At 37.0% G+C, this 27,473-nt stretch overlaps 1 protein-coding gene across 11 annotated transcripts in view; it reads right to left on the bottom strand.

The window, feature by feature from the left end:
* Nucleotides 1-27,473, bottom strand: part of mdfic (MyoD family inhibitor domain containing) — a 257,224-nt gene that overhangs the window by 201,675 nt on the left and 28,076 nt on the right. For 6 of the 11 annotated variants that reach the window (XM_087245593.2, XM_088649597.1, XM_088649596.1 and 3 more), the window contains exons 1-3: nt 12,218-12,463; nt 11,802-11,962; nt 9,579-9,713 (exon numbers count right to left, since the gene is read on the bottom strand). In XM_087245593.2, the coding sequence (XP_087101719.1) occupies nt 9,579-9,713; nt 11,802-11,895 (229 nt within the window). In that variant the 5' untranslated portion in view covers nt 11,896-11,962; nt 12,218-12,463. Of the gene's footprint in view, nt 1-1,308; nt 5,103-9,578; nt 9,714-11,801; nt 11,963-12,217; nt 12,466-27,473 lie in introns of those variants that run through there. The other 5 variants (XM_087245591.2, XM_087245590.2, XM_087245599.1 and 2 more) reach the window with 4 other exon arrangements.

The raw sequence follows: 27,473 nt of genomic DNA on the forward strand, positions 1-27,473 counted from the left end.
TGTGGTAGTGCAAATGCTTCACATTAGTTGTTACAGCAAATAACACAATCTTTACACAGCTAATAACAAATAGAAGGATTGGAAGTACATATATTTTATTTTATTTTTTTTTAAATGACACAATTTCTATCATTTAAAAAAAATAATAATTTAATTTTACTATTAACAAGTGACTTATTATCAGCCTATTAATAAGCTATTGTATGTTTATTATTACTTATCAAGCACATATTTTGAAGGATCTTACTCTTCCTATTAGGGCTGCACGGTGTATAGTTTTAGCATCTATATCGCAATGTGTAAATGCGCAAGATTCTCAACAGATCTGTAATGTGCAGTCAGGATTACACTTCATCATCATCTATATACAGGCTATCTATAATCCAGACGCAATTGAGGAGTCATTTCAGTTTAACCATCAAATTGAGAAAGTTTATCAGTTGTGTGTGTTTTTAAGGTCTGTAAGCATTTTAAGTGACTTTAAAGCATTTGGGCACAAGGAGAAATTGCATTTTGAAGCTTTAACAAAAATACATTTAATTATGTATTTAGTGAAGACTATAAAACATATGTTATGTATATAACGCATGTAATTATGTATATGAATGCATGCAATTATGTATTTAGTATGTAATTGTGTACATAGTGAAGACTACAGATAAAGATAATTTTATTTCTGTACCTGAATACTGGAATACTCTTTATATTGTTGCTCTACTGTATTTATCCATGCTGGTAATTGTATTTATCTATGCTGGCAACATTCAGAACCTATAATTGATCTAATTTTTCCGCACTGTTAAGGCTACTTTACACTTCTGCGTCGAACGAATGGGTATGGTTCAGCGCTGACTTCATGCAGTTGCATAATTTTGTGAGTACATTACATGTGAGCATATTTTTTGAGGCATAAAATCGCAATCAAGTTAAAATGTTTAATTAATCAAGATTTAGATTTTAGGCCAAAATGGCCCAGCCCTATTTGCAGATGCACTTCCCACTCAATAAAAATGTTTTAAACATTTAAAATTAGATCTTTTCAAGTTAGCTGGTGAGATATTTTTGAGATAAGTTTAAATGTTCTTTAAAAAGTGTTTTTTTACAATTTCATGCAGCCCTATCACCTATCCAATACCTAAAGCCAAATATTAGCAGTGTGAACAAAATTAAATACATTAATTTATATATATATATATATATATATATATATATATATATATATATATATATATATATATATATATATATATTATTATTATTATTAATATCATCATCATCGCAGCAAAAACACAATTTTTCCAATTTCCGAATCAAAGCTATTTTTATTTTCCAATCAATATCCTTTGAAAACTTCTTATAAAGAAATATTAAAAAATAATCCTTGAGACTTGGGCTTCTGTATTAGAATTTGTTTAGCTCTGTGTGTATAATATGAATGCAACACAAATAACTGTTTAAGGCTCCATGGGCCCGTCTCTCTGATTGAAATGCTAATTTGCAAATGTGCACTGACCTACCAAGAGAGTTCCCACCATCTCCCAAAACAGCCCGGGGTGGCATTTCTCCTAACAAACACCTATGGCAAGCTTACACCTTTCAATCCAAAGCAATACACTCTCTCAGTTCAAAATGAAGTCCCCGTATTTATAGAAACAAAACCAAGGGAATTTGGTTGGAGGGAAGGAAAGTAGAATGAATATTATTAAAAAGGGCTGGGATGAAGAAAAAAAGAAAACCTCCAGCATATTAAAAATCGTTTACGACTTGACCTTCCGACTCTATGGCAAGGTCTTACTTGCCAAGAAAAGAAGCATAAGAATTTTAATTTTCACTTAGGTGATCTACTGCCCGAGCTCAATCCACTTTGTAAACAAGCAGGTGAAATAAAATGTACAAGGAAAGGTGAAAATTGCACCAGTTAAACCTAGAACTTTATATTCAGTCGTACATGCACAACAGCCATGTATATTTTTTAGTTAAGTTATTTTAACTTTCATCCAATTTGTGCATTTAATACATTTATTTGAGACTCCTGTGTGTCTTGATCACAGTAATTGCCCTGTTCTTGAAAGGCGACCCAAATGTCACATGCCAGAACTATTTTAACTCTATTACGGCACCTCCTCCGGTTTGCTGGCACCCTACAATATCTAATTTCTGAGAGACACCGTGGCTCACATCTTATTTTATACTCATTTCTAGCAGAAGATGAATAGGTAGTCACTATTACTCAGCTTTTTTAGTGCTCCGGCACACTTTTAATTCTTTCTGACAATCATTTAAATTTGGCTGTTGGAATGAAACCTGCCGTATAGATGTGACACCTGAGAAGGCGTTTAATATTCCAGGGCCACCCTCTTTCACAGTCATTCACTGTCTGTCCTGCTCTCGCTCGCCTATTCTTTCACTCCATCTCTCTGTAACAATGACAAGCCGAGCCGGGCGTCTGGGATTTACTAATTTCAAATTTAGTAATTTGGCTGCTGATTGAGTGGGGGGGGGGGGGGAGAGAAAAAAAAAATAACCCCTTCGGACCTTGTTCTGCTTAATTACATTTTATAAGGCAGCCAGCAACTCCAAAGACAAGAAGGGAGATTGGGAAGGCTTGAGCTTTTCATCAATTATACTTTCATTTCAAATCTGCATTTACGCTATACAGCACGCTAGCCATCAAAATCATTAAAACCCTCCAGAAATCTGTGTGATAGGAACAGGGACAACCTATAAGAAGCCAAGCTATGCAAAACTACATTATTCAAGTGAATAATAACTGATTAAATGATCTGAGGTTTATCCTAGTAATACTGGACTTGCTTGATTAGAAATAGACAATTTACTATACAGGCAGCACGATGGCTCAGTGATTAGCACGGTTGCCTCATTGCAAGAAGGTCTCTGGTTCGAGCATGGTTTCCCGTTGTTCAGTGGGTTTCCTTCGGGTGCTTTGGTTTCCCCCCACGAGTCCAAAGACATGCGCTATGGGTGAAATAAATAAACTAAATTGGCCGTAGTGGCGTCACGGTGGAGCAGTGGGGTGCGTGATCGCCTTACAGCAAGAAGGTCGTTGGTTTGAGCCCCAGCTTGGTCAGTTGGCATTTCTGTGTGGAGTTTGCATGTTCTCCCTGTGTTAGTGTGGTTTCCTCTGGGTGCTCTGGTCTCCCTCACAGTACAAAGAAATGCGTAATGGATGAGTTAAATAAGTCCAATTGGCTGTAGTGTATGAGTGTGGGTGTTTCCCAGTGTTGGGTTGTGGCTGGAAGGGCATTCGCAGCGTAAAACATATCCAGCATAAGTTTTACACAGCGGATGCCCTTCCAGCCACACTCATACACTACGACCAATTTAGCTTATTCAGTTAACCTGTACCACATGCCTTTGGGCTGTGGGGGAAACCAGAGCACTCGAGGGAAACTCACGCGTACACGGTGAGAATGGATGTATGACAAATAAAGTAATAATTAATATTAAATTAATATTTAAAGGCGCCTTTGACACTCAAGGTCACTGTACAGAACAATCAGTTAAAATAAAAACACAATAAAAGTCAATAGAATACAATACAAATTTTTAAAAATGCAGTGAGTTTAAAGAGAATAAGCTGTTCTAAACAGATGTGTTCTGAGTTTGGATTTAAATTGTAAAAGAGAGTCTAAATTACGGAGATCAGGAGGAAGTGTATTCCAAAGCTGAGGAGCAGAGTGGCTAAAGGATCTGCTCCCCATGGTGACAAGGAGGACAGAGGGAACAGTGAAGTGAATGGAAGAAGACCTGAATGTTCAAGAAGGTGTGGCGATATGAACAAAATTAGTAAGGTACGGAGGAGCAAGATAGTAGATAGCTTTAAAAGTAAAAAGTATTTTATAATTAATTCTAAAAAAAGATGGGTAGCCAGTGAAGCTGTTGTAGAATGGGAATATGATGATTTTCTATAGGCACTGTGTGTATTTGCATTTAAACTACTCATACACTGAATGAAATTTTAGTGGGTCTTGTTTTGTAAATCATGTTAAAACCCAAGCAATTATTACAGAGAGAAATACATTCCAAATTACATGGGGGAAAATCCACCATTGATATTTTGATGCTTAAAAAAAAACTAGTTTTGTCTTTTACCAAGTGCAATACAGTTTATAAGTTCACACATTTCCTTAGATTTGAACCACTGGTGTTAGTGCTGTTGACCACATGCTCTACTGACTGAGCAACAACTCCTTGTTTGTGTTTCTGCTAAACAAGACCGAAACCACAGTTTTCCTCCTTTCACCTTGTTTCGAAACCCAAAACAACATTCCCGCAACTCCTTCCCTTCTGTCCTTTTCCATCACAGCAGAATGGAAGAATGCCATAAACGCAGAAGTTCTTCACAACCGTGCTTATAAAACGCACATCTTGCACAGATTTAGCACTTTTACACAGCTACCACATTTTCTCGAAAGATCAATTATGACGTGACTCAGACCGAGCCTGAGGGAGCTGCCAGACTTCATACGTCGAAGGGTGCTCCACCCTCCCTCCTGATGACTGCAAACAACACCAAAAAAAAAAAAAAACTCTGCAACACAGATGTGAAGAAACTGGGGGTGTATTTTCAGTTTCAGTTACATTGGTGACTCACAGATTCCACCAATATTCAACAAAAAAAAGAGCTTGTATAAGAATCCAGAGGCAGAATGAATCTCTTGGACGCCATACAGCACAGAGCAAGCCTTATAGAGGGACCAGCCTGGAGGGTTTATTAAAAAAATATATATACACCCCCATCTATGGACAAGGTTCCTTTATTTGCTCCGTTTCAATCTCAGCATTAACTGCACTTAATGTGACAGCTGTGGGTCACTGGACTCTGTCTTCAGGGTGCCAATCAAGACCTTAAGCTCGGGAATCAGACTAAAGGACAGGGGTGCTCGTCTGCTTCTGAGAGGCTTTTTAACGGGTGATGGCCGTATCGATTTTAGCCGTGGCGAGGAGCTCTGTCTGAATGGAGTGGGTCGGTGGCTCCCCGGTCACCCCCGAGTGATCAGAGGCCCGACAGAATGACCTAGCAGAGGTGCGGTGAACCTGCAAACATGCAGGGCAGGAGGGGAGCACATCACCAGAGATCCCTGTAATAGAAAAGGGGTTTAACCTTAATGTTGAAGCCAAAACCCTGTTAGGGGGGCAGTAATCCCTCCTGCTCAACTCTCATCTCAAGCGCTTTTCTAGCTGGAAAAGGCATGCGGCGTTGTGTTCAGGTTGCCGGCTCTCCAAGATGCATCGGTGTGCCACTAATCAAAGCGTGGGCCTGAAATCTACATCTTATTAACAGACGGACGTCACTTTCCAATTCATTATTCTTCGCATAGTTCAAAGCCTATAATGCGCGATGAAATAACAGCGAGCTGATGGTCAATGAGAACAATCAGAAATGCTAATGGCGTGGTAAACCTATACCACACAGATGTGTAGATCACCTCTCATCTGAAGTCATTTAAATAATTTTTACACACATGAACCTCTAAAAGGGCTGCGGCACTCGCGAAGGACGCTAATTGAAATGCTGAGAATTTCTTCCATATGAAATATGTCTACGGCAAGACAATGAGGAAATAATTAGCACAGAGGTAGAATCACAATGGCCATTTTAATCAACCCCTGCGCTAGCATTTCACCCTATTTATTCCAGTTTTGATTCCATGACCCACGGCTAAGTAATCACTTGAAAATTACTCCTCTGTTCTAATGGGCTCTTGCATAGGAGGAGCACGTGGTCTGAAAAAATTAGCATCTTGAATCAATCAACTCTTTCCGCCCAAACTGATCGAAAGAAAGGCTATCTTCAAAAGTGCATGCAGGTGAAATGCTCTCCTAGAAACATTGATTTGTTTTGGAGGATTAATAGCAAAGCCAAATCTTTAGTCAACAACAAATACTAGATCTAGTACCTAACGTAACATTACTACAAGTGAGATCAGAAAATTCCAGACATGACAGCATGATATGCATCCTAAATATGATTGACACCCAGGTTACTAATCAGTGATTAATCATTTCCAAATCTTTACATCATTACCTTGAAATTCATTCAGGCCAGAACAAGCTTTTCCATCATTCATCTGTGAGACTCACCACATCCCACACATTCGTAAAAGTCTGTAATATGTCTCTGTTCTCTGTGATTGGACAGAGATGTCTTTATTGCGGTCCAATAGATCAGTACGCAATTAAAAGAAAAACCCGACACTGATAGCTCAAGCACAGTACGTTTAACCATCGTCCACTTTTATCTACCCATACAAGTCAATGGACAATGCTGAATAAGTGTGATTCATCTTTAGACAGTAAATTCTGCTAGCAAATTAAAACTGAAATATGATAAAGCAAGATTAACTCGTGTAAAGTGGCCAGTCAAGTTGATTTTCTATCGATTTCCTGCTCTGGGTCCTAAATATCACATCACACTTCCCAATCCAATTAGCGCACTGCCTTACAGCCTTGCTCCATCCATAGCAGACCAGACAGATTCATACATGCTATAGTTTAGTTTCACATGCATTCTTGTGCAGATTTCAGTCACTTATAATTATTTAAGAGTCAAAAACGAGCATGATAATGTGGAAAGTTATCTTATATGTACTAGAACTACAGTATCTACATAATAATTTAATTGTAAAATATCATACAAGCCTAACATTCATTGCCTTTAATGTATTTCTGTCCAATTTTGAAGGAAGTTAAATCTATAAATGCCATTTTGATTTGGTGAGACAGATCACTGTACAGAGTTCAAATGACAGGAAATGGCATATTACTACAACCACTATTAACAAGAAAAACATGAACTCATAACTTTTTCATAACTGTGGGAACGGAAGCAGTGTAACAGCTTTAAAACAAAGTCACAAAGCATTAGATTCACCTCAGGTAAGTCATTCAGTATCCATTAGTGATGCTCAGTGTACTTGTACTGGACACATTAGCAGCAATTATTTTATCTCAAATAATATGTTAGCAGTCTTTCACACATGTTAATCTGGGAAAACAAAACAACGGATCCAACAGGAATGATTAAAGAGATGTAAACATCTCCCTCTACAAGCCATAAGCAGTTTTATCAGTAATTTAGCAGTAGTGAAACTGTTGGCATTAGAGGTAAAATTAGGGGGAACAATCATTGGAGCCTTGTAATTCCTGTGATTCAGAAAATGCTGAGAAATCATGGAAAAATTAAAATTATGTACAACAACGACACTCAACCTAGCAAAACGTTTAATAAAAACGTTTATTATAGGTTATACAGGTGTCCTAATTACATAATATACGTTTAAATAAATCTGTCAGGAAAACCAGTTACACTATGAAAGCTCCTGTACTGTGCAAATTACTATATCAATGAATTGAAGACACAACTTCCGGATTATGTTAAGATGTTAATGTAAATCTGCCTTATGAGGAATTTACACAAGATTTTTTTTGTGTTCGCCATGTGCCGATTATTACATATTCAAGAGTTCACACTTAAATAATGCTTTATAACTATGATAGCAGGTTTGGCATGCAGTCCCAAGGTTCCCACCAGGTCAGTGAGCATTAGGAGGGATACGAGTATTTCTCGAGAGCCCCGCAGTTAGATTTTTACCTTCACTTTGTTTATTATGGTGGTTCTAATTGATGTATGTATGTGTTAAGTGCTTGTGACTGTTAATACAATTCACTTATGTACATGTTTTTAGACTGTGAGTACCCAGGGAAAACCCACGCGAACATGGGAACTACAACATGCAAACATGCAAACTAGCAAAGTTTAATTAGAACTTGAACCATTGGCCCTCCTGCTGCAAGGTAGCAGTGCCAGCCCATGAGCCACCATGTCACCCAATCTTAGTATTGAGGAGGAGGGAGAAGGAAAGGATAGAGTTGGGGATTTTCAAAATGAAGATAGGGAATGATTAGGCAGGAAATTTATATAGTCATTTTGGAATGATCCATCAGACTATCTAACGATTAGCGATAAGGATCAGCTGTAGTCGATCATATCACATGCTCCTCTCAAAAGTAGTTTGTGAAACTTCACTAAAAACTGATAGTAACTGAAATAAATAGTTTGGTCTCTGATGTTATTTGCAAGCTATATAGTAAAGTGCAAGTCACTTTTGTCTTTTTTTCCTGAATAAATCTGTATTTAAAACAGAACTTGAAGACTGGCATACAATCTGTTCAGCAAACCACAATTTTATTTTTAGCTCTCCTCCCATTTTACCAAAAAAACACACTGAACCAAGAATTCAAAAACCAAATTATGCAGCAAACTGAGTTTAGCGTTACGCCCCTAATGTATTTATACACACACATAAAAGATTCGATTCTGGATTCTTGTCAATAAACTAGTTGATTGTAATTTCAGAAGAAAAAATCAGAAGAAAAATTGGAAGAAAGTAAGAAATATGCTATTTTTCTTGCACTAAACAGGATTCTTGCACGGTCCAGCAGATTTCCACAGAGCAGTACTTTGGGAAGTGGGTGTGTCAGGACTTTCCCCCTTTCAAACAACAAGTGGTGAGAATTTTCCAATCACATCCTTTGTCTTAAATCTTTGTTTCCCTAATTATTTCCAACCGACCCAGTGATGAGTGAGATTTTCCATCACTTCACATGCATTTGAGCACATTCGCATTAAACAATGCCGTGAGTTAGTTAGTTCAACAACTGTGCTGATCCACCCTTGATTTCGCATGCAGAGGAACAAACTTCAAGATGTTATCAAGCTCCACATTTTAAGAGTACACAAACCTGTATGAGCAGAACAAGAAAAGGTCTCTATGATGCAACAGCATGCTCAACCAGGTAACAGAGCTCCTATTTCAGTGCATTCAAGCTCTCAGCCGTGATTTCCAGATTCAGGCCAACCAAGGCCAAACCACAATGGGATATCCTTGCTCACTAAGCTTTCGAGACTTTGGCTGGAGAACAACTGGAAGAACTTTACTGCAATCGCAAGGCAGTGGTTCAAATTCAATACAATTTATTTTAATCAACACTTAAACTAATGTCAGCACCTATAGCATGATCTTAACAATGAAAATAAGTGCTTACGCTGAGATTATGCATTATCATCATGTCAAATCACAGCTACTCCTAAAGGCAAAGATTAACTGTAAATACTGAAATCAATTATCGTGGTAGTAAATGTTTTAAAATCACATCAGTGTTTTCCAGATGTAAGCTTCAGTGGTGTATTACTGTAGAAAACGCTGACAAAGGTTGATGTGTCAGCCGATAATGCAAATGAGATTGAATCGCAAATTCTTTGAAGTATATAGAGAAAGAAAGAAATTCTTTTATGTGGAGTCATATCATTTACACATCACTGACTGATTTAAAAGTGACTTTCTAATTCAATAAAACAGCAAAGAGGTTTTTCCATGAAGACATACTGTAGCATCTGCTGCATTGGTTATAAGAACTCAAAGCAATGAATCATTCTCATTCAAGCGAAGATGAAACTTGTGGTCACAAATATGCATAAACAAGAGCTACTGGAGCTCAGCCAATGATGTCAAGCATGTTCAGATTACAAATACCGCTCATTTGTCAACACTCACTTCTAACGAGATCATCACGGGTGTGGTTTTCGCTGATCATGTGATCCTGTTTGTTTGTAGTCGGATCTCCGGGTACAGCGGTTTGGGATGTTTCCGTTGCATCTACGGATTCATCAGCGCAGCGGTTGCATTTATCTGGACAAAAATAAAAAATATATATAATAATATAACAGAAGCAAACACAAGTCATGCTTTAAATGCTCTTCACGGCTGCCAAAACGTTACAAAAGGCCAATGCTGAGGTTCATATTGGCTCTCCTCAGAAACAGGAATAGAAAGACGAGCACTAATTTGCCAGATATAACAGATTCCTTTGGTGAACGGTTGCAAAACTGTGTGGGCGGACCAGGTAGGCCCGGGCCAGAACTCTGGATCTCATTTTCTCGATTGTGCTCCCGGGTACATGATACCTGCCAAGGTTTTTACAGCTATAAAGAGCACATTCATCTAAATTGGAAAATGGATGTGGGCAAAAGCAGCCTGATAGGCATACAAAAAGATAGGCAACCTTTAAACACTGCACTTAAACTTATTCAGCTCCAATTCCACAGCGCAAACTAGACGCTATTGCTTTTTCAATGCGACTATAGAGGCGGAAAGCAACCGCTTATTTATTTAGCATTGTCGAAGCAATCCTGTTACACAAACCTTTGCTTTTCCATCACTCAACTGAATGCTGGGAATAAAGCATGTGACTCAGCAAACAGAAGCAGTGTTTTTGTTGAGCCTGGAGTGTTTGGTTTATTTCTCTCTCTCTCTTTTCTCCTTTCTACAGCCCTCGTTACAGCGCATTATGGGACAAGATCAATACTATACAGTAGCTGTAGATACAGAGATTGATATCGCTTCATCTGGACTTGAGGCTGATGAATGGAAACCCTTTATTTCAGCCATGACTCTTCAAATGCACATACAGTACCGGCAGCCTTGTGATGCATCGCTGTATTTAGTGATTACAGTTTGAAATAAATTGCTCTATTCTCTGCGCATACACAGTCCCCGGGGAGGGAAACCCAGTCTTAACGGAGAGACTTTGAAGGCCCTACAAAAATCCATTTGTCACCAGAGCCTGTGATTGCTTACTTTGTCCTACTTTGCCATTTTTTGACAGTGCTATAATGATGCTTGGTATAAATAGGATGGTTAACGGTTCAGTGCTTAAGAAAAAAAAAAAAAAAGACGAAGAAGAAGAAGAGGGGGGCTAAGCTTATTTTACATGCGATAATCTCACAAGCAACTAGAAAGTTAATTAAAAACTATAATTGGCAGTGGTTCCTGCTAATAGTTACCAAGGCGCTCCTTCAATCTTTATTGGAAAATAATGAAAACATTATCATGCCTACTGGCGCAACATACATATGGGGAATCTGTTTGCTAGTTGCTATTTATGCAAGTCTGTTACTGTTGGGTTCAGCAAGAATGGGACACCAAGTAAAATGAGACAAATACATTTCACAATGGATTAGCTTTAAAAAGCAGGAGATAAATTTAATCTAATCATTAATCAACGGGTTAATATAAAGAGTCAATGATGTAATGAGAATGTACATGCCATCCATGCTGCTGTGAGCAACATTTAGATATGTAAATATGCAGGCTTTTATGTCAAAAACTAAATAATCAAAAAATGTATATGTAATTAAATAAGTATTAAAAATCATATTGTTGTGACTGTTTGCTTATATCATATTTACAATAAAGACTATAGATCTGGATGACACTTTGTATTGACATTTCTGTACAGAATAGCTCTGTCTGGATTACAGTATGTTGAACAAATGTATTATGCACGCGTTTTATGTGTAAATTAATGGACGAGAAGTTGACGAAGTTGGAGATGCTGTTATCATTTACCTGAAACTTCCACCATGAACCTGCTCAAATATGAACCAAAAATATTAATAAATAACACAAAACCATTTTGCTGATTATCTGTCAAACAAGAGAAATTAAAATGAAGGGACTTATTGTGTTCAAAAACCTATAATTATCACACTGGAGCTATTTTAATATTTGTTTTAACACAAGGGGGACTGTCATGGCTCTACAAAAACAAAACAAAAGGTTTTACTTGCAGTCATTGCTTTACTATGCAAAATTAAACAGTTTAAATGCCAGTTTGCAAATGTACATCTATAATTAGCATGCTTAACTCTCCAAAATATACATCTGACACAATAAAATGTTAATTAACCAGAAAAATTACGATACCACGTCTCTCACCTGTTGATTTTGACAGAAGTGGGTTTGCCTCCTCTTCAAGCTGCTTTTTTGGCCCTTCAGGCCCCTCCGGAGGTAAAATAGCCTCCGAGGACATGAGCCAGATGTTTAGATACTAAACACACTCAAAAACAACAATTCCCCACGGCAATCAGCGATCAAACCTGCAAATAAATAACAAACTACTGTCAAATTAAACAACGACTTGCTGCGTCAAAATAAACAAACAACTCCAATATTTCCTTCAGAGTGACGTCATCAGGCGAAATGTCGTTAAAACTTTCTGGAAAGTTTCGCTATGTGATTTTTCTCCTCGAAACGAAACCACAAACGCACTCATAAACGTCTTATTAACTTGTTAGGTCAACGATATTTGTTTGCCAAACATGTAAGTGATCGTTAAAAAGTTTGCTGATTACCTTTCAAACATGTCAACTCCCAAACGCGTTCTTTCTCATCATTTATTCAGGCAAAACGGCGTCCCGTTAGAAAAAAGGTTACCTCGGCTGCCTATTCGGGACAAAAAGTCCGTAAAAACAATGCGATCCCTCCCAAAAATAGTCCAAAATCACAGTCAGACAGAAGCTGAATAAGGAGTTTTCTGTGTGAGAGTCCCGCGCGCTCGAGCTGCTGCTGCTGGAGAAACTTTGAGCTGAAACATTTTCATCACATCCGGATTCCGATGATCATAACCAGCTGCATTCAGATGTTCCAGCTGAACGCGAACCGTGGAGTGAGACTGTTTACAAATCAGTCTGTGTGTCTGTCTCGCAGACATGCAGGTTTGTTTATCTAGCGATCTGAAGGAGGAACTCACTTTCACTTCACACTTCTTACAGTTCGTTTTAAGTTTGAAGCGTCTGAAATTTTGATTTAGCTATAAATATAAGAGAGGAGAAAAGAATAAATACATGAAGCTTTAACTTTGATCTTAAAAAGTCATCATCCCCGGCATTTGCCTGATATTAGGTTAAAAAAATAAGTAAACCATACAAAATTTTAACAAACAAACAAATAAACAAAAAATGTGATGTAGCCTAACTAAAGAGAAAAAGAGAGGGGAAAAATAATAAAGCTTTTACTTTAATCTTTAAAAAAATCACCATCCCCTGCATTTCCCTGATATTAAGTTAAAAATAAGTAAATAATACAAAATTATAACAAAGAAACAAGTAAATAAACAAAATGTTGATGTAACTATAAATATAAAAGAGAAGAAAAAAAAAGCTTGATCTTAAAAAGTCATCATCCCGGGTGTTTGCCTGATATTTATTCAACAGTGTGTAAACACAATTATAATAAATATATTTTTTAAAATTTACTTTTGGGTCTTACTAGATGAGCTATTTCTAACAATTCAGACAATTATGAAATTAATTCTTTATTCATGACAACAATTTAGATATATGTAAATAAATGTTGTTTTTGTTGTTTTAATAGCAAAATAAATTCACAAGATTTACTTACTAATCTATTTATTTATTAATATATGTTTTTATTTATTTGTGTATTTTAATTTTTTTTATTTATTATTCTAGTTCGTTATTTATGTTTATTTATATATTTATTTATTTATTAATCTATTTATTTATTTATTTATTATTTTGGTTAAATAGCATTTTTGTTTTATTTGTTGTGACTGAAAATCTGTGATGATATTTCACCAAATATTATTTATTATACTATATTCCTATATCTAATATTTAGTGTATTAGAAAATACAATAACATATGGTCCACTTTTAAATTATGCATTGTGTTGTTTTAAACATTAAGTCAATGAGTTATTATTATTATTGTTATTATTATTATTATTATTATTATTATTTGTTAATATTAATGTCAATGTTGATATGAATGCTATTATTATTATTATTATTATTATTATTATTTGTTAATATTAATGTCAATGTTGATATGAATGCTATTATTATTATTATTATTATTATTATTATTATTATTATTAATAATAATAATAATAATAATAATAATAATAATAATAATGTAAACGTTAATATTAATGCTATCGTCATCATCATCATCATCATCATCATCATCATCATTATTATTATTATTATTATTATTATTATTATTATTATTATCATTATTAATATTATTACTATTATTATTATTATATGGGCTTGTGAAATGCAATGCAAATACAATGCAATGCCATTGAAGAAAACTAGATCTGAAAAACTCATAGAAGCACACACATAGTTAAGGGGTCAAACTCTGCAAAGGATGATCCCTAAATTTATCACTGCATGTGCCCTTGAAGAAGGCACTTACCCTCAGTTTAGGAGTTTTCCATAAAAGTGAGAACAACAAATTTCCCTTGTGATTGCATCAGTTCTTACTCAGCCTTCAAAACCTTTAAACTCTGCGTTGTCTAAAATCTGCACGCATACATACACAAAGAGCCCTCATCTGATTCAGTCCATTCTGGCGGTGGCCTTGCTGGTGGATAAAGCCTATGAGCATGGAAGTGATTGATGTGAAATATGCCCTCCTCATTGACTGAGTGAACTCCATTTTCTGCTCCTAATACAGAAATCACTCCAGGTCTGTGGCATAATGATTTACGATGAATCTGTGTCAATGTTGAACTCACAAACCCCACCTAATCCATCTTGCGGAGACCCTCCTCGCTGCAGAGAAATGCTGCATTCTCCATTTATAAGTGTTGAATCTATTACCCCGCTGATTGGTAATAACTTTCGGCCTTTGCGCCCCTTAGACAGTAATTACTCGGATACTGATGCTCTTTGAGACCTGGCACTAAAGCTAAAACTCTGCATCAGCAGGGCTTAAAGCTGACCCACCTTGCTTTCAAAGTTATCACTTAAGAAGTTACAAGTATATTTAAGCAGTAGTTCGCCGGAAAATCAAAGTTCTGTCTGTTTTAGGCCTTAGGAGCATTTTGTGTGAGGTACAGATGTAAATTAAACTGTTATTTAATGACAATTATCCCCAAATCAAAGTCATATTGACTGATTTGATGAAGTCTGATTCTGAAAGAAGTAAATAATGGTAAAAGTGACCACAAAATTAGTAGTTTTTCTGAAAGTGAGATTTATACATCATTTGAAAGCTCGATAAACAAGCTTTTCATTGACTTATGGTTTAGGATAGAACAGTATTTGCATATACAGCGAATTGGAAAATCAGAACTATGAGGGTTTAACATTTTTGCATATTGAGAAAATCAATTTAAGCTGTTTAGAAATGCACATTGCTAAACAGAAATGAAGTTTTGATATTTGATAACTTACAAAATATCTTGATCCGTAGGGACAATTTATCCAAAACTGAAATGTGTGTCAGTGTTTACTGTCACTTGACTTGTCACAAACCTATTGTATCCAAAAAGACAAATTCTTATAAAGTTTTCATCAAAAAAATCTTCATCAATGCAAAGCTGCTTGGACACAATCTACATTTTTAAAGTGCCAAAGAAATAAGTTGGTTTATTCATAAACTAATTTCGAGAGGATCACGTGCTTATAATCAACACGGCTGGCTCCTTATTAGCTCCGTAATCAGCCCCATTAGATGATTACGGAAGCATTATAAATAACCTGAGTTTATCACTCCAGTTATCTTCGTCTTGAAGCTCCCCCCTTTCCACCCCTTCATCCTCCTCCTTTCCTGATGGGCGACACGGTGGCCCAGTGGCTAGCACTGTTGCCTCACAGCAAGAACACCGCCGGTCCAACTTTTCGGGCCGGCCGGTGTTTCTGTGCGGAGTTTGCATGATCTCCCCGTGTTCGCGTGGGTTTCCCCCGGGTTCCCCGGTTTCCTCCCACCATCCAAAACATGAACCATAGCCAAATTGACTAAAACAAATTATCACCCAATACAACCTCAGTTCACACTTCTCACGGTGACAAGCAGGGGAGTTTTCGAGACCTACCTGACCTCGAACTCCCCTCTCGCCCTTCTAACGGGAGGGAGCCCCGGGCTCGAGGATATTACGAGCTCAGGGCTCTCTCCCGGGACAGCATGCCAAATAAGCTTTATTGATTATCAGCTAAGTGTGAACTCTTGAAAGATCAATCGAATTGAATGAAGTTATAGATCCATTATTCTAGAGTAAATTATCTTTTTTGGGCAAACTATTCCTTGAAAATCCTAATGACTTTTGGCATAAAAACTATGCCATTCTTCATATATCCAGGGCCACAAATGTTATATTGCTTTAATATAGGATTTCTTCAAGTCAAATCTAAGACTTTAAAACTCTTTAGGAACATTTTGAATGAGATTTTAGACTTGCAGGGCTAAACACTAAGGATTTATTTCTAATGGCTCAGTTACCTCTAGGTTCAATACAATTCAATTAATTTCAATTTATGATTATTTATATTTATTTAAAATAGAAGTTCTAGTAAAGTCCAAATGATTAATGGTTTAGGATAGAACAATATTTGCATATACAGCTAATGGGAAAATTAGAAATATGAGGGTTCATCATTTTTACATATTGAGAAAATCAATTTAGAAATGCACATTGCTAAATAGAAATCAAGTTCTGATATATTTATTGTAAAAATTTACAAAATATCTCGATGGGAAATGATCTGTAGGGATAGTTTATCCAAAACTGAAAATTGTGTCAGCGTTTATTGTCCCTTGACTTGTCTAAAGAAATAAAGATCAATCAAATTGAATGTAGTTATAGATCCATTATGGATTAATTTTCTTTTTTGGGTGAACTATTCTTTTAATATCATTATAACTTTTGGCATAAAAAAATTCAGCATATATCCAGGGCAATAAATGTTATATTCCTTAAATACAGGGTTTCTGCAGGTTTCTTCAAGTCAAATTGAAGATTTTAAAACCCTTTAGGACCATTATGAATGAGATTTTAGACTTGTAGGGCTAAACAATAAGGATTGTTTTTTTCTAATGGCCCAGTTACTTCTATAACAAGTTTTGTATACAATTCAAAACAATTCATGTTTATTTCTATATCATTTTTACAACATAGATTGTGTTGAAGCCGCTTAACACAGAAGTTCTAGTAAAGTTCAGATGAATTATGGTTTATGATAGAACAATATTTGCATATACAGCTAAATGAATCAGTGTATTACTGGAAGATCATGTAAAGGGATGTGTTGCTTTAGTTTTCTTTCCATAATTAGGGAATTTAATTTTGAGAATTTGCTGTAAAAATGTCTAACAGCTGCTTTTGTATCTCTTTGCAATAAAAAAATAATAATAAAATAAAATAAATAAATATATATATATATATATATATATATATATATATATATATATATATATATATATATATATATATATATATATATATATATATATATCTATATATATATATATATATATATATATATATATATATATATATATATATATATATATATATATAAAGTTTTGACATGGATTATTGGTCATTGGGTGTTAGCTTTACTTATTCATAAGGACAATAAAGACCTGTTTAAAATGATTTTAGACCTACAACAGTATTTTAAAGAATTTAAGACTTTTTAAGGCTTAATTTTTTTTAAATGCAAGACATTTTAAAAACTCCATGGACACCCTGTGATAAATGTAAAAAGAAAGCCATTCCCATTTGAATATTTCATTGTGTTCCTTTCACACGGGACAGCGGCTCTCTGATTTCCTGTGTATTCCGCAGTGACGCCGCTGACAAACATTTATCTTGTGTTAAATCATGCGCTTCTGAGCCCGAGTAAGGAACTGAAGTCACAGAGAGTGCGTGAAGCCGTCATGTCGTGTCACTGTTGTGTCAGCAGAGCATCTGTCAGAGTCACATTTCAGAGGATAGGGGAAACGTCTCTATTGACTTCATCTGTTTGTGTGGCAGCATGCCTGATTGCTGAAACACTGCCAAATCACCCTGGGTAATCCCACCCGAACGCTGGGGTTCACAGTGCATGCATGCAGGAAAACCGGCTGTCACCACAACAACAACCGCTGACAAAAAGCCACATACCGTGATTTAGTAAATATTTGAGGTATCACAGCAGGCGTGGATGCATTCAGCGCAACAATCAAAGAAGAAAAATAAACCAGTGAAATTTTGAAGGAAGCTATACGATGATGACCCAATGGTCACTTAAAGAGATGGCTTACCCAAAAATGAAACTTCTGTCATCACACACTTGTTCCTAACCTGTTTGAGTTTATTTCTTCGGTATCAAATCACTGTCTTCCATATCATTTGTTTTTTCTACTATGGAAGTCAATGGTTACATCTTACGTGTTCAGCTGAAGAAAGAAACCCAAACAGTTTTGAATCATTTGAGGGCGAAGAAATAGTGAGTAAATTTTCATTATTTCAGGAAAACCGTCTGTCTCCACAACAACAATCACTGACAAAAAGTCACATGTCGTGATTTGTTAAATATCTGAGGTATCACAGCAGGCGTGGATGCATTCAGTGCAACAGTCGGAGAAAAAAACAAAACAGTGAAATTTTTAAGAAAGCTATATGATAGCCCAAAGGTCACTTAAAGGGATTGCTTACCCAAAAATGAAAATTCTGTAAGTTTATATTCATCCACTTGTTTCAAACCAGTGACTTTCTTTCTTCGGTTTAAAATCATTTGTTTTTTCCTACTATGGATGTCAATGGTTACAGGTTTTTACCTTCAAAATATCTTCTTTAGCATTCATCTACAGCAGGGGTGGCCAACCCTGTTCCTGGAGAGCCACCTTCCTGCAGATTTCAGTTGCAACCCATATCAAACACAGCTGCCTGTAATTATCACGTAGTGTTCAGGTCCTAATTAATTGGTTCAGGTGTGTTTGATATGGGTAGCAACTGAAATCTGCTGGAAGGTGGCTCTCCAGGAACAGGGTTGGACACTCCTGAACTACAGAAAGAAACCCAAACAGGTTTGAAATCATTTGAGGGCAAGTACATAGTAAGTAAATTAATTTTTTTCAGGAAAAACATCTCCACAATAACAATCACAGACAAAAAGCCACACACCGTGATTTAGTAAATATTTAGGTAACCTAAAATTGAAAGTTCTCTCATTATATACTTGTTCCAAACCTGTTTGAGTTTCTTTCTTCAGTTTCAAACCAAAGCATTGCATAGCATTTGCTTTTCCTACTATGGCTGTCAATGGTCTTCAAAATATCTTCTTTAGTGTTTAACCACAGTTTTGAAATCATTTGAGGGCGAGGAAATAGTAAGTACATTTTCATTATTTCAGGAAAACCGGCTGTCACCACAACAACAATCGCTGACAAAAAGCCACACACTGTGATTTAGTAAATATTAAAGGTATCACAGCAGGCGTGGATGCATTCAGTGCAACAATCAGAGAAGAAAAACAAACAGTGACATTTTAAAGGAAGCTAAACGATGACCCAGTAGTAACTTAAAGGGATAGTAACCCAAAAATGAAAATTCTCATTACACACTTGTTCCAAACATGTTTGAGTTTCTTTCTTTGGTTTCTTCCATTTGTTTTTTATACTATGGAAGTCAATGGTTTTCAGCTGTCTTCATAATATAAGTGTTCAACTGAAGAAAGAAACCCAAACAGCTTTGAAACCATCTGAGGGCGAGGAAATAGTGAGTAAAATTTCATTATTCCAGGAAAACCGTCTGTCTCCACAACAACAATCAAAGACAAAAAGCCACATGCTGGGATTTAGTAAATATCTGAGGTATCACAGCAGGCGTGGATGCATTCAGTGCAACAGTCAAAGAAGAAAAACAAACCAGTGACATTTTTAAGGAAGCTATAAGGTGACACTTAATAGGATAGTTCACCCAAAAATGAAGATTCTGTCATCATTTACTCATCCTCCACTTGTATCACAGCAGGTGTGGATGCACTCAGAGGAGAAAAATAAACCAGAGACATTTTTAAGGAAGCTATTCGATGGCCCATTAGTCACTTACAGGGATATTGATCCAAAAATGAAAATTCTCTCATTATACACTTGTTCCTAACCTGTTTGAGTTTATTTCTTTAGTATCAAGCCACTGTCTTCCATAGCATTTGTTTTTCCTACTATGGATGTCAATGGTCTTCAAAAAATCTTCTTTAGTATTTAACCACAGTTTTGAAACCAATTGAGGGCGAGTAAATAGTGAGTAACGTTTCATTATTTCAGGAAAACCGGCTGTCTCCAACACAACAACTGGTGACAAAAAGCCACATACCTTGATTTAGTAAATATTAAAGGTATCACAGCAGGCGTAGATGCATTCAGTGCAAAATGAGAGAAGAAAAACAAACCAGTGACATTTTTAAGGAACCTGTAGGATGACCCAGTAGTCACTTAAAGGGATAGTAACCCCAAAATGAAAATGATCTCATTATACACTTGATCCAAACCTGTTTGAGTTTATCACTTCGGTATCAAACCACCGTCTTCCATATCATTTGTTTTTCCTACTATGTAGTCAATGGTTTTCAGCGGTTTTCAAAGTATCTTCTCAAGTGTTTACTAAAGAAAGAAACCCAAACAGGTATGAAGCCATCCAAGGGTGAGTACATAGCGAGTAAATGTTCATGTTTGGGTGAACTATCGCTTTAAAAATGATTCTTTGAAAAACTCTGGTCCTCCAAAGTAATTAGCATATGAATAACAGCATACGCAGAGATCCTACGAGTACGAGGAGTGATATGCGATCCGCCTACCGAAGCAGCTGCGCTGTTTAGTGTGAGCTCCATGTAAGGTGCCCACTTTGAAGTTGGCGATTTCCTCAACTTCTAGATTGGCTTTGCTGAGAAAAGTGTGCCACTCAATTATGCCTGTTATTCATCAAGGAGAACAAATTGCTCCAAGCAGGCAGGCAGGCAGGGAGGGTTACCTGTAGCTAACAAAAAGGCGCAGGAGGCCCCTCGCGGAGCGGTGCGACTCGGCTCTCTGTGTTCTTACCATTTGGTTTTTGTTATGGAATTAAAATTTCACACCAAATGGGTAGAAGGAAATGTGGTGGAATAGGAAACCTGTAATTAGCACTAATGAGCTTATTCTTGGGCTCTGTGATTGGAATAAAAATGGGAGACTTACCGATTCTTTTCCCATCTCGACTTTAATGGCCAGCAAAAGAAAGGTGTCACTTTGAACCACGGCGCAGCCACAATGCACATCAGTAACTGATCAAATCTTCAAAGAAAGCTCGCAGAAGTCTCGGCTGAATGAAAAGAACTTAATAAGTCCCGCTTTGAAGCGGAGAGAAAGCCCCCCTGCTTCTCAAGCGGACCGTGAAAACTGGACGAACCCTAGCGACCTGGATGATTAATGGCGTTAAGGTTATTTTGGACTATTTTTTGGAGGTATTCATACACTCTTTTCCTTATGATCCTCATGCTAACGGCGCTTGTCATCTGTTTTATCAGCAGGGAGATGTTGTTTCAGTCCTGCTAGGTCAGGGGACATTATCAGGGCAGCGCGAAGGTGGCACGGATAAATAAACTCATTAAAACAACAGGCCTCATGATTAACGATGTGTAATTGCTTTGATAGAAAGGAAAACAAACATCATTTATAGCACGGCAAGAGAGAGAAAGAGAGTACAGCGGGCCGGCTTGTATATACGCTGACGCACATCTGGAAGGAACTGCTCAACCATTGAAATATGCAGGTATAATCAGTAGCAAATGTCTGCGCTGACATGTTGCGAGTTCATAAATATGTATCTCTCAAATAAAAGGAATTTTGTTTGCTCAGGGCCTGGGAGTTGTTAGGTAACTAATAACATATTTTTTTTCGAATAAAAGGCCGTGGTCCGGTGTCTGCCAAAGCGTGCAGCCGCGCAGACGTATATGAGAACAGCTGCGAAATGGCTAACAGGTTGTGATCAAAGTGCTGAGCCATATGCAGCCAATCTGACCCGGCTGACATTTTACTAACAACCTTAAATATATGTCAAATTATCCAGTCCCTCGCAGTGCTGCAGGTTTGCCTTTAAGGACGTGGGTGTTCATGTATATTGAATAAAAGGAAGGAACATGGTATGGAAAGACTATAAGTCAACTTTCTTCACATTCCTGCTCTCACTCTGCTGTATTTATCAGTATGCATTATTCCATTTATCACATACTTTATTCCAAAGCAATCTTAATTTAATGCAGCTCATCCTTTTTAGCAAGTTTATGCATTTCCTTGAGAATCAAAGCCATTTCCTAAGTGTTGCTAGTGCAATTCACTGTCTAAGCTACAGGAAATCTACATATTATAAATGTTTATAGGAACACTCTGTTTCTTTAAAACAAATTGAACACGTGCAGGTCTATCTTTCACAATTGCTGTGATGTTTATATTGATAAATGGCATATGATGCATTTTTTGCAGGATAAATAAAAGGGGATGAAAACTATTTGTCAGGAGGTTCAACCCCCCAATTACTTGTGAACCTGTCTGGAGGATTAAACTAATCATAAGTGTCAATTTTAGAAAATTGAAATTGCATGCATTATTTTTGTTAAGATTGGAGAATATTTGAATGAAATACTCCTATTTGAAAAACTGAAATTTAAGGCTTCAAAAAATCTTAATATTGAGAAAATCACCTTTAACTCTGATTGCCCCTCTACCAAACAGTTGACCATGTTTTTACTTTTTAAAAATGATGATCGCTAAAGTAATTTAAAGAATGAAAATTTTAAATAATGGCTTACACACACAGCATTGTTGGTTTACAAGAAAAAAAAATAAGCATGTTAAATGAGAATGTGAAATGTGTTATGGCATACTTTAAAAAGGTGATTCAGTATTCAAAAAATGTTTTAGTTTGAATAGTTTTAAATAAATTGGTCTTACACTTCATATTTTCAGATTTTTCATAGTACACAGTTGCAATGAAAATATATATATTAAACCATTTTAAGGTCAATATTATTAGCCACTTTAAGGTATATATACTTTTTTTCAATATACTACAGAACAAACCATCATTATACAATAACTTGCCTAGTTACCCTAACTTGCCCAGTTAACCTAATTAGCCTAGTTAAGCCTTTAAATGTCACTTTAAGCTGTATAGAAGTGTCTTAAGAATATCTAGTAAAATATTATTTACAGTCATCATGACAATGATAAAATAAATCAGTTATTAGAAATGAGTTGCTAAAACTATTATGTTTAGAAATGTGTTGAATAAAAAATCTTCTCTCCATTAAACAGAAATTGGGGGGAAAAATAAACAAGGGGGTAAATAATTCAGGGGGTTTAATAACTCTGACTTCAACTGTATGTATTAAGTTTGGTACTTTTACCATAAACCAACATATCAACCATTTGGTAGAGGCTGATGTTTTAGTAATTATGGGATCAGTTGTAAAAAATGCATTGAGTGTGTTAACTAGCTGTGTTAGGAGTTAAGAAATGTAAAAAAAAAAAAATTCTTGGTGGGGTAGTTGAAGGGTTAAGTTGTCCACATGAAGTGCTTATCAAAGCATTTTACTAATCAAAAATTAAGTTTTGATAAATTTATTGAAGGAAATTTACAAAACGTCTTCATGGAACATGATCTTTTCTTACCATAGCAGACACACAACATCATAAGACGTTAATATTGGGTTAGATTTAGGTCGCCAGCATCTAAGGACAACGTTATTTTGAGATCCAATAATGATGTGAAATGATGTTGATGTTTTGTTGATTTTAGGATGTGTTGGAAAGTGACCAAAACCTAAAGCTAATCCTAAACCAACGTCAAATTGATGTCAAATACTAACATTTATTCCTCAGGTACGGCAACCAAAATCCAGCGTCATTATGACAGATTGGTAACATCCACACAACATCAAGATGTTACATCAATAGATGTTGATATTTTATTGCTTGGCAACACCAAAGCTCCGAACATGCCAATTTATTAAATTAAAAAGGCTACAATAACGCGTCCTTATACCTTCCACACCTTGTATCAACCTTTTATTTAATATATTGGCATGTTTGGAGCTTTGGTGTTGCTGCCATTTTTGAATATATATTTTTCATTTTGTCAAGTTCATTTATAAACTAATTTCGAGAGGATCACGTGCTTACGATTTATCACAGCCGGTCTCGTATTAGCTAATCATGATCTTCCAATCATATGAGCCCTAAGCCACTATAAATAACCACAGTCTTCAGTTCACTTTACCTTCCTTTGGAAGAAACCCCCTTCCTCCCCATTCTCCTCCTTTACCATAGATTGGGCGGCACGGCGGCGCAGTGGTTAGCACTGTTAGCCCTACAGCAAGAACACTGCCCGCCCTGGTTCCACCAGGCAGGTGGGTGTTTCTGTAAAGAGTATGTATATTCTTCCCGTGTCCGCGTAGGTTTTCCCCGGGTTCTCCGGTTCCCCCCCACCATCCAAAGATATACATCATGCATAACAATCAAGCATTTGTCTAGCCCCCTTTTTCTCACAAGTTCCCTTAGCTACTGCAGCCGGGGAGTTCTGAGATCCACCGAGCTCAAGCTCTGGCTCTCTTCCGGGACAGCAAGCCAAACAAAATTTTGATAGATCATCAGTTAAGTGTGAACTCTTGATTTGCTATTTGGCTGAGCACCCAGTTAAAGTGTTGTGCATGCTCTTGTATATTTTTTTCAGTTTTAGGTTGCATTGGAAAGTAACCAAAATGCAACGTCTGTTCAACATTGAACATTGAAGTCGGCCTGACGTTGGGTTCTGATGTCATCCTGATTTTCATTTCCAAACAAAATACAAAGTCCCACAATGTTGGGGTACAACATCAATCTGATATCATGGTGACGTCCTGTGCCTGCTGGGTACTAATCTAATAATATTTAGCCAAAAAGAAAGAAAAATCTATCATTTTGATTCATACAGTACAGATCAGTGTATATTTGGCTACTGCTTAAGACTGTTTTAGTGGTTTGAGTCACATTTTTGTCAGCTAAAATCATTTGTAAGCATGACATACATTGAACTCCAGATATATGCATTCGCTAAATTGATACTCAAACCCATGACCTTACTATTGCATGTTCAGTGCGAGTTGTTTGTGCAATGGAAAATCTCAAGTAAATACACAACGTGTGTTTTGACGTACAATGCATCTCTTTACATTATTATCATAATCTTTAAGGAGCTTGTTTGTTGATGTGATAATCTCAGTTGTTTATTGTGACTCACAGATATGGATTTAACATAAACATCAGCGGGGTCGCTCACAGGCAGGGGGCAGACAGTATTTATTCCAGCCATACGTGACGTCCCATATTCACACAGTCCAGCAGTAAGCCACCTCACGCTGAGCATACATACCCCCGAGTCCTGTTAACCCACCCCTGGGTAACCACGGATCAGTCGGGACACACGCACACGCGCGCACTCTCCACAGTGAAGCCTCTCCATGCATTATTGAAATACGGCAGGAGAACACTAGCATTTCCACCGACTCTGATTAATTTAATGCTCTCCCTAAGTCCAAGATTAGGCTCTGGCATAGGTCGTAATTAAATATTGAAAATACGAAAGTGCAGGAATATTCAATTCTTTTTAAAAGAAAATCTGAGTTTTAATTTACCACATGCGGTGGCAGCCTCGCTCACCTGCCGGGAGAGAATCCACACCGCATGGCCAGATGCATGAAGCCTGGCTTGGCAAGGCCGTGCCATTAAATTGAGCCCTCTTTCCAATTTATGGAACGGGAGTCAAATATTTATCCAGTTGATGAGGCAAACGCTGCGTGCCGCACTGACAATAATTAAAATCCGGCCCAGACAAAGGTGAACACCTGATCTTTTTTAATAGTTTGTGTTGGCGTGGTGCTGTCGATTTCAGTATAGCTGCCTGCTAGAAGTGTGAAGGGTATTTACAGCGCGATAAACACAGCATGATGTGCCTGACATTTGATTTACTGTATTTGATATACTCCATTTACAAAATAAAAAATCACCAAAAACTGAACATGATGTCAGCATTTACTGTCCTTTGACTTGTCACAAACCTCCTAAAGTTTCCTTTTACTAAAATGTTAGGAACGTGCAACCTTTGTTTGTTTTTCCCCACTATGAAAGTCAATGTTTACAGATTTTAACATTCTTCAAAATATCTTCTTTTGTGTTCATTCATTTATTTTCTTTTCGGCTTAGTCCATTTATTAATCAGGGGTCTCCACAGTGGAATGAACCACCAACTTATCCAGCACATGTTTTACACAGCGGATGCCCTTCCAGCCGCAACTCAACACTGGGAATCACCCATACACTCTTGCATTCACACACATACACTACGGTCAATTTGGTTTACCCCATTCACCTTTAGTGCATGTGGGGCAAACCAGAGCACTTGAACACAGGGAAAACATGCAAACTCCACATAGAAATGGCAACTGACCAAGCCGGGGCTAGAACCAATGACCTTCTTGCTGTGAGGTGATCGTGCTACCCAATGCGCCACCGTGACGCTTGGATTCTCATAGTTTCCATAAAAAAATCTTGATCAATGTTAAGCTGCTTTGACATGGTCTACATTTTTTAAAGTGTGCATATGTTTTCACTAAATTGGCACTCAAACCAATGACCTGTTGCATGTTCAATACAAATGATTTGAGAAATAGAAAATCTCATGTGAACACTGCATCCCGCACTGACAATAATTAAAATCCGGCTCAGACTAAGGTGATCACCTGATCATTTAGAATAGCTGTGTTGGCGTGGTGCTGTGGATTGCAGTATAGCTGCCTGCTATATGTGTGAGGCAAATCTGAAGTGTACTTACAGTGAAAACATAGCAAGTTGTGCCCGACACTTGATATATTTACCATAAGAAATTTACAAATTCTTCACAGGGAATGATCTTTAGGGATAGTTCACCAAAAATCAAACAGGATGTCGGCATTTATTGTCCCTTGACTAATCACAAACCTCCTTAAGCTTCCTTTTTCTAAAATGTTAGAAACGTGCAACCTGTGTTTGTTTTTGCCACTATGGAAGTCAGTACTGGGCAACACCCATGCACTAAGGACAATTTAGTTCATCCAATTCACCTATAGCGCATGTCTTTGGACTGTGAGGGAAACCGGAGCACCCGGAAAAAAACCACACCAACACTGGCACAACATGCAAACTCTACTTAGAAATGCCAACTGGCCCAACCAGGACTCGAACCAGTGACCTTCTTGCTATGAGTCACCGTTTCAACATGAGTCTTGATGTTGTGTTATAAATTAAAAACACTGGATCCCACATACCAGATCATTTTTAATAGTTTGTGTTGGCGTGGTGCTGTCTGTTTCAGTATAGACGTGTTAAGCAGTTTGAAGTGTATTTATAGTGCGGTAAACACAGCATGTTGTGCCTGACATGTCAGAGCAAATTCTTCTGTGCGATTCGCCATTATTAAACAGTTTAAATCAAGTCGCACGGGCTATTTAACAAACTCAAGTCACCCACTTGAGAGCAGAGCTTCATGGTAAGAGGAGGATGGGTCTTTCATCTTATTGCTCTTTTAATTTCCTCTCCTCTTCAGAATGTGAAGAACGGCTTTGACTGCGGTACAGCTGGAGTCCGAAACCGATGCTGTACGTACGTGTGTGCTGAGAAAACCTGCAGAAATTCACAATCTGCCAGTCGTCTTACAAAATAGAAGAGGGTGTTAGATAAGCCACGTTCTGTTCTTGTGTTTTGTTCTCTATGTTCTGTTTAAAGGAGGGTATTGGGATTCACTAAAAGACTTTCTCAGAATTCCTGA

The sequence above is a fragment of the Danio rerio genome, chromosome 4, assembly GCF_052040795.2.
Source record: "Danio rerio strain M-AB ecotype USA chromosome 4, GRCz13ab, whole genome shotgun sequence".
NCBI lineage: Eukaryota > Metazoa > Chordata > Actinopteri > Cypriniformes > Danionidae > Danio > Danio rerio.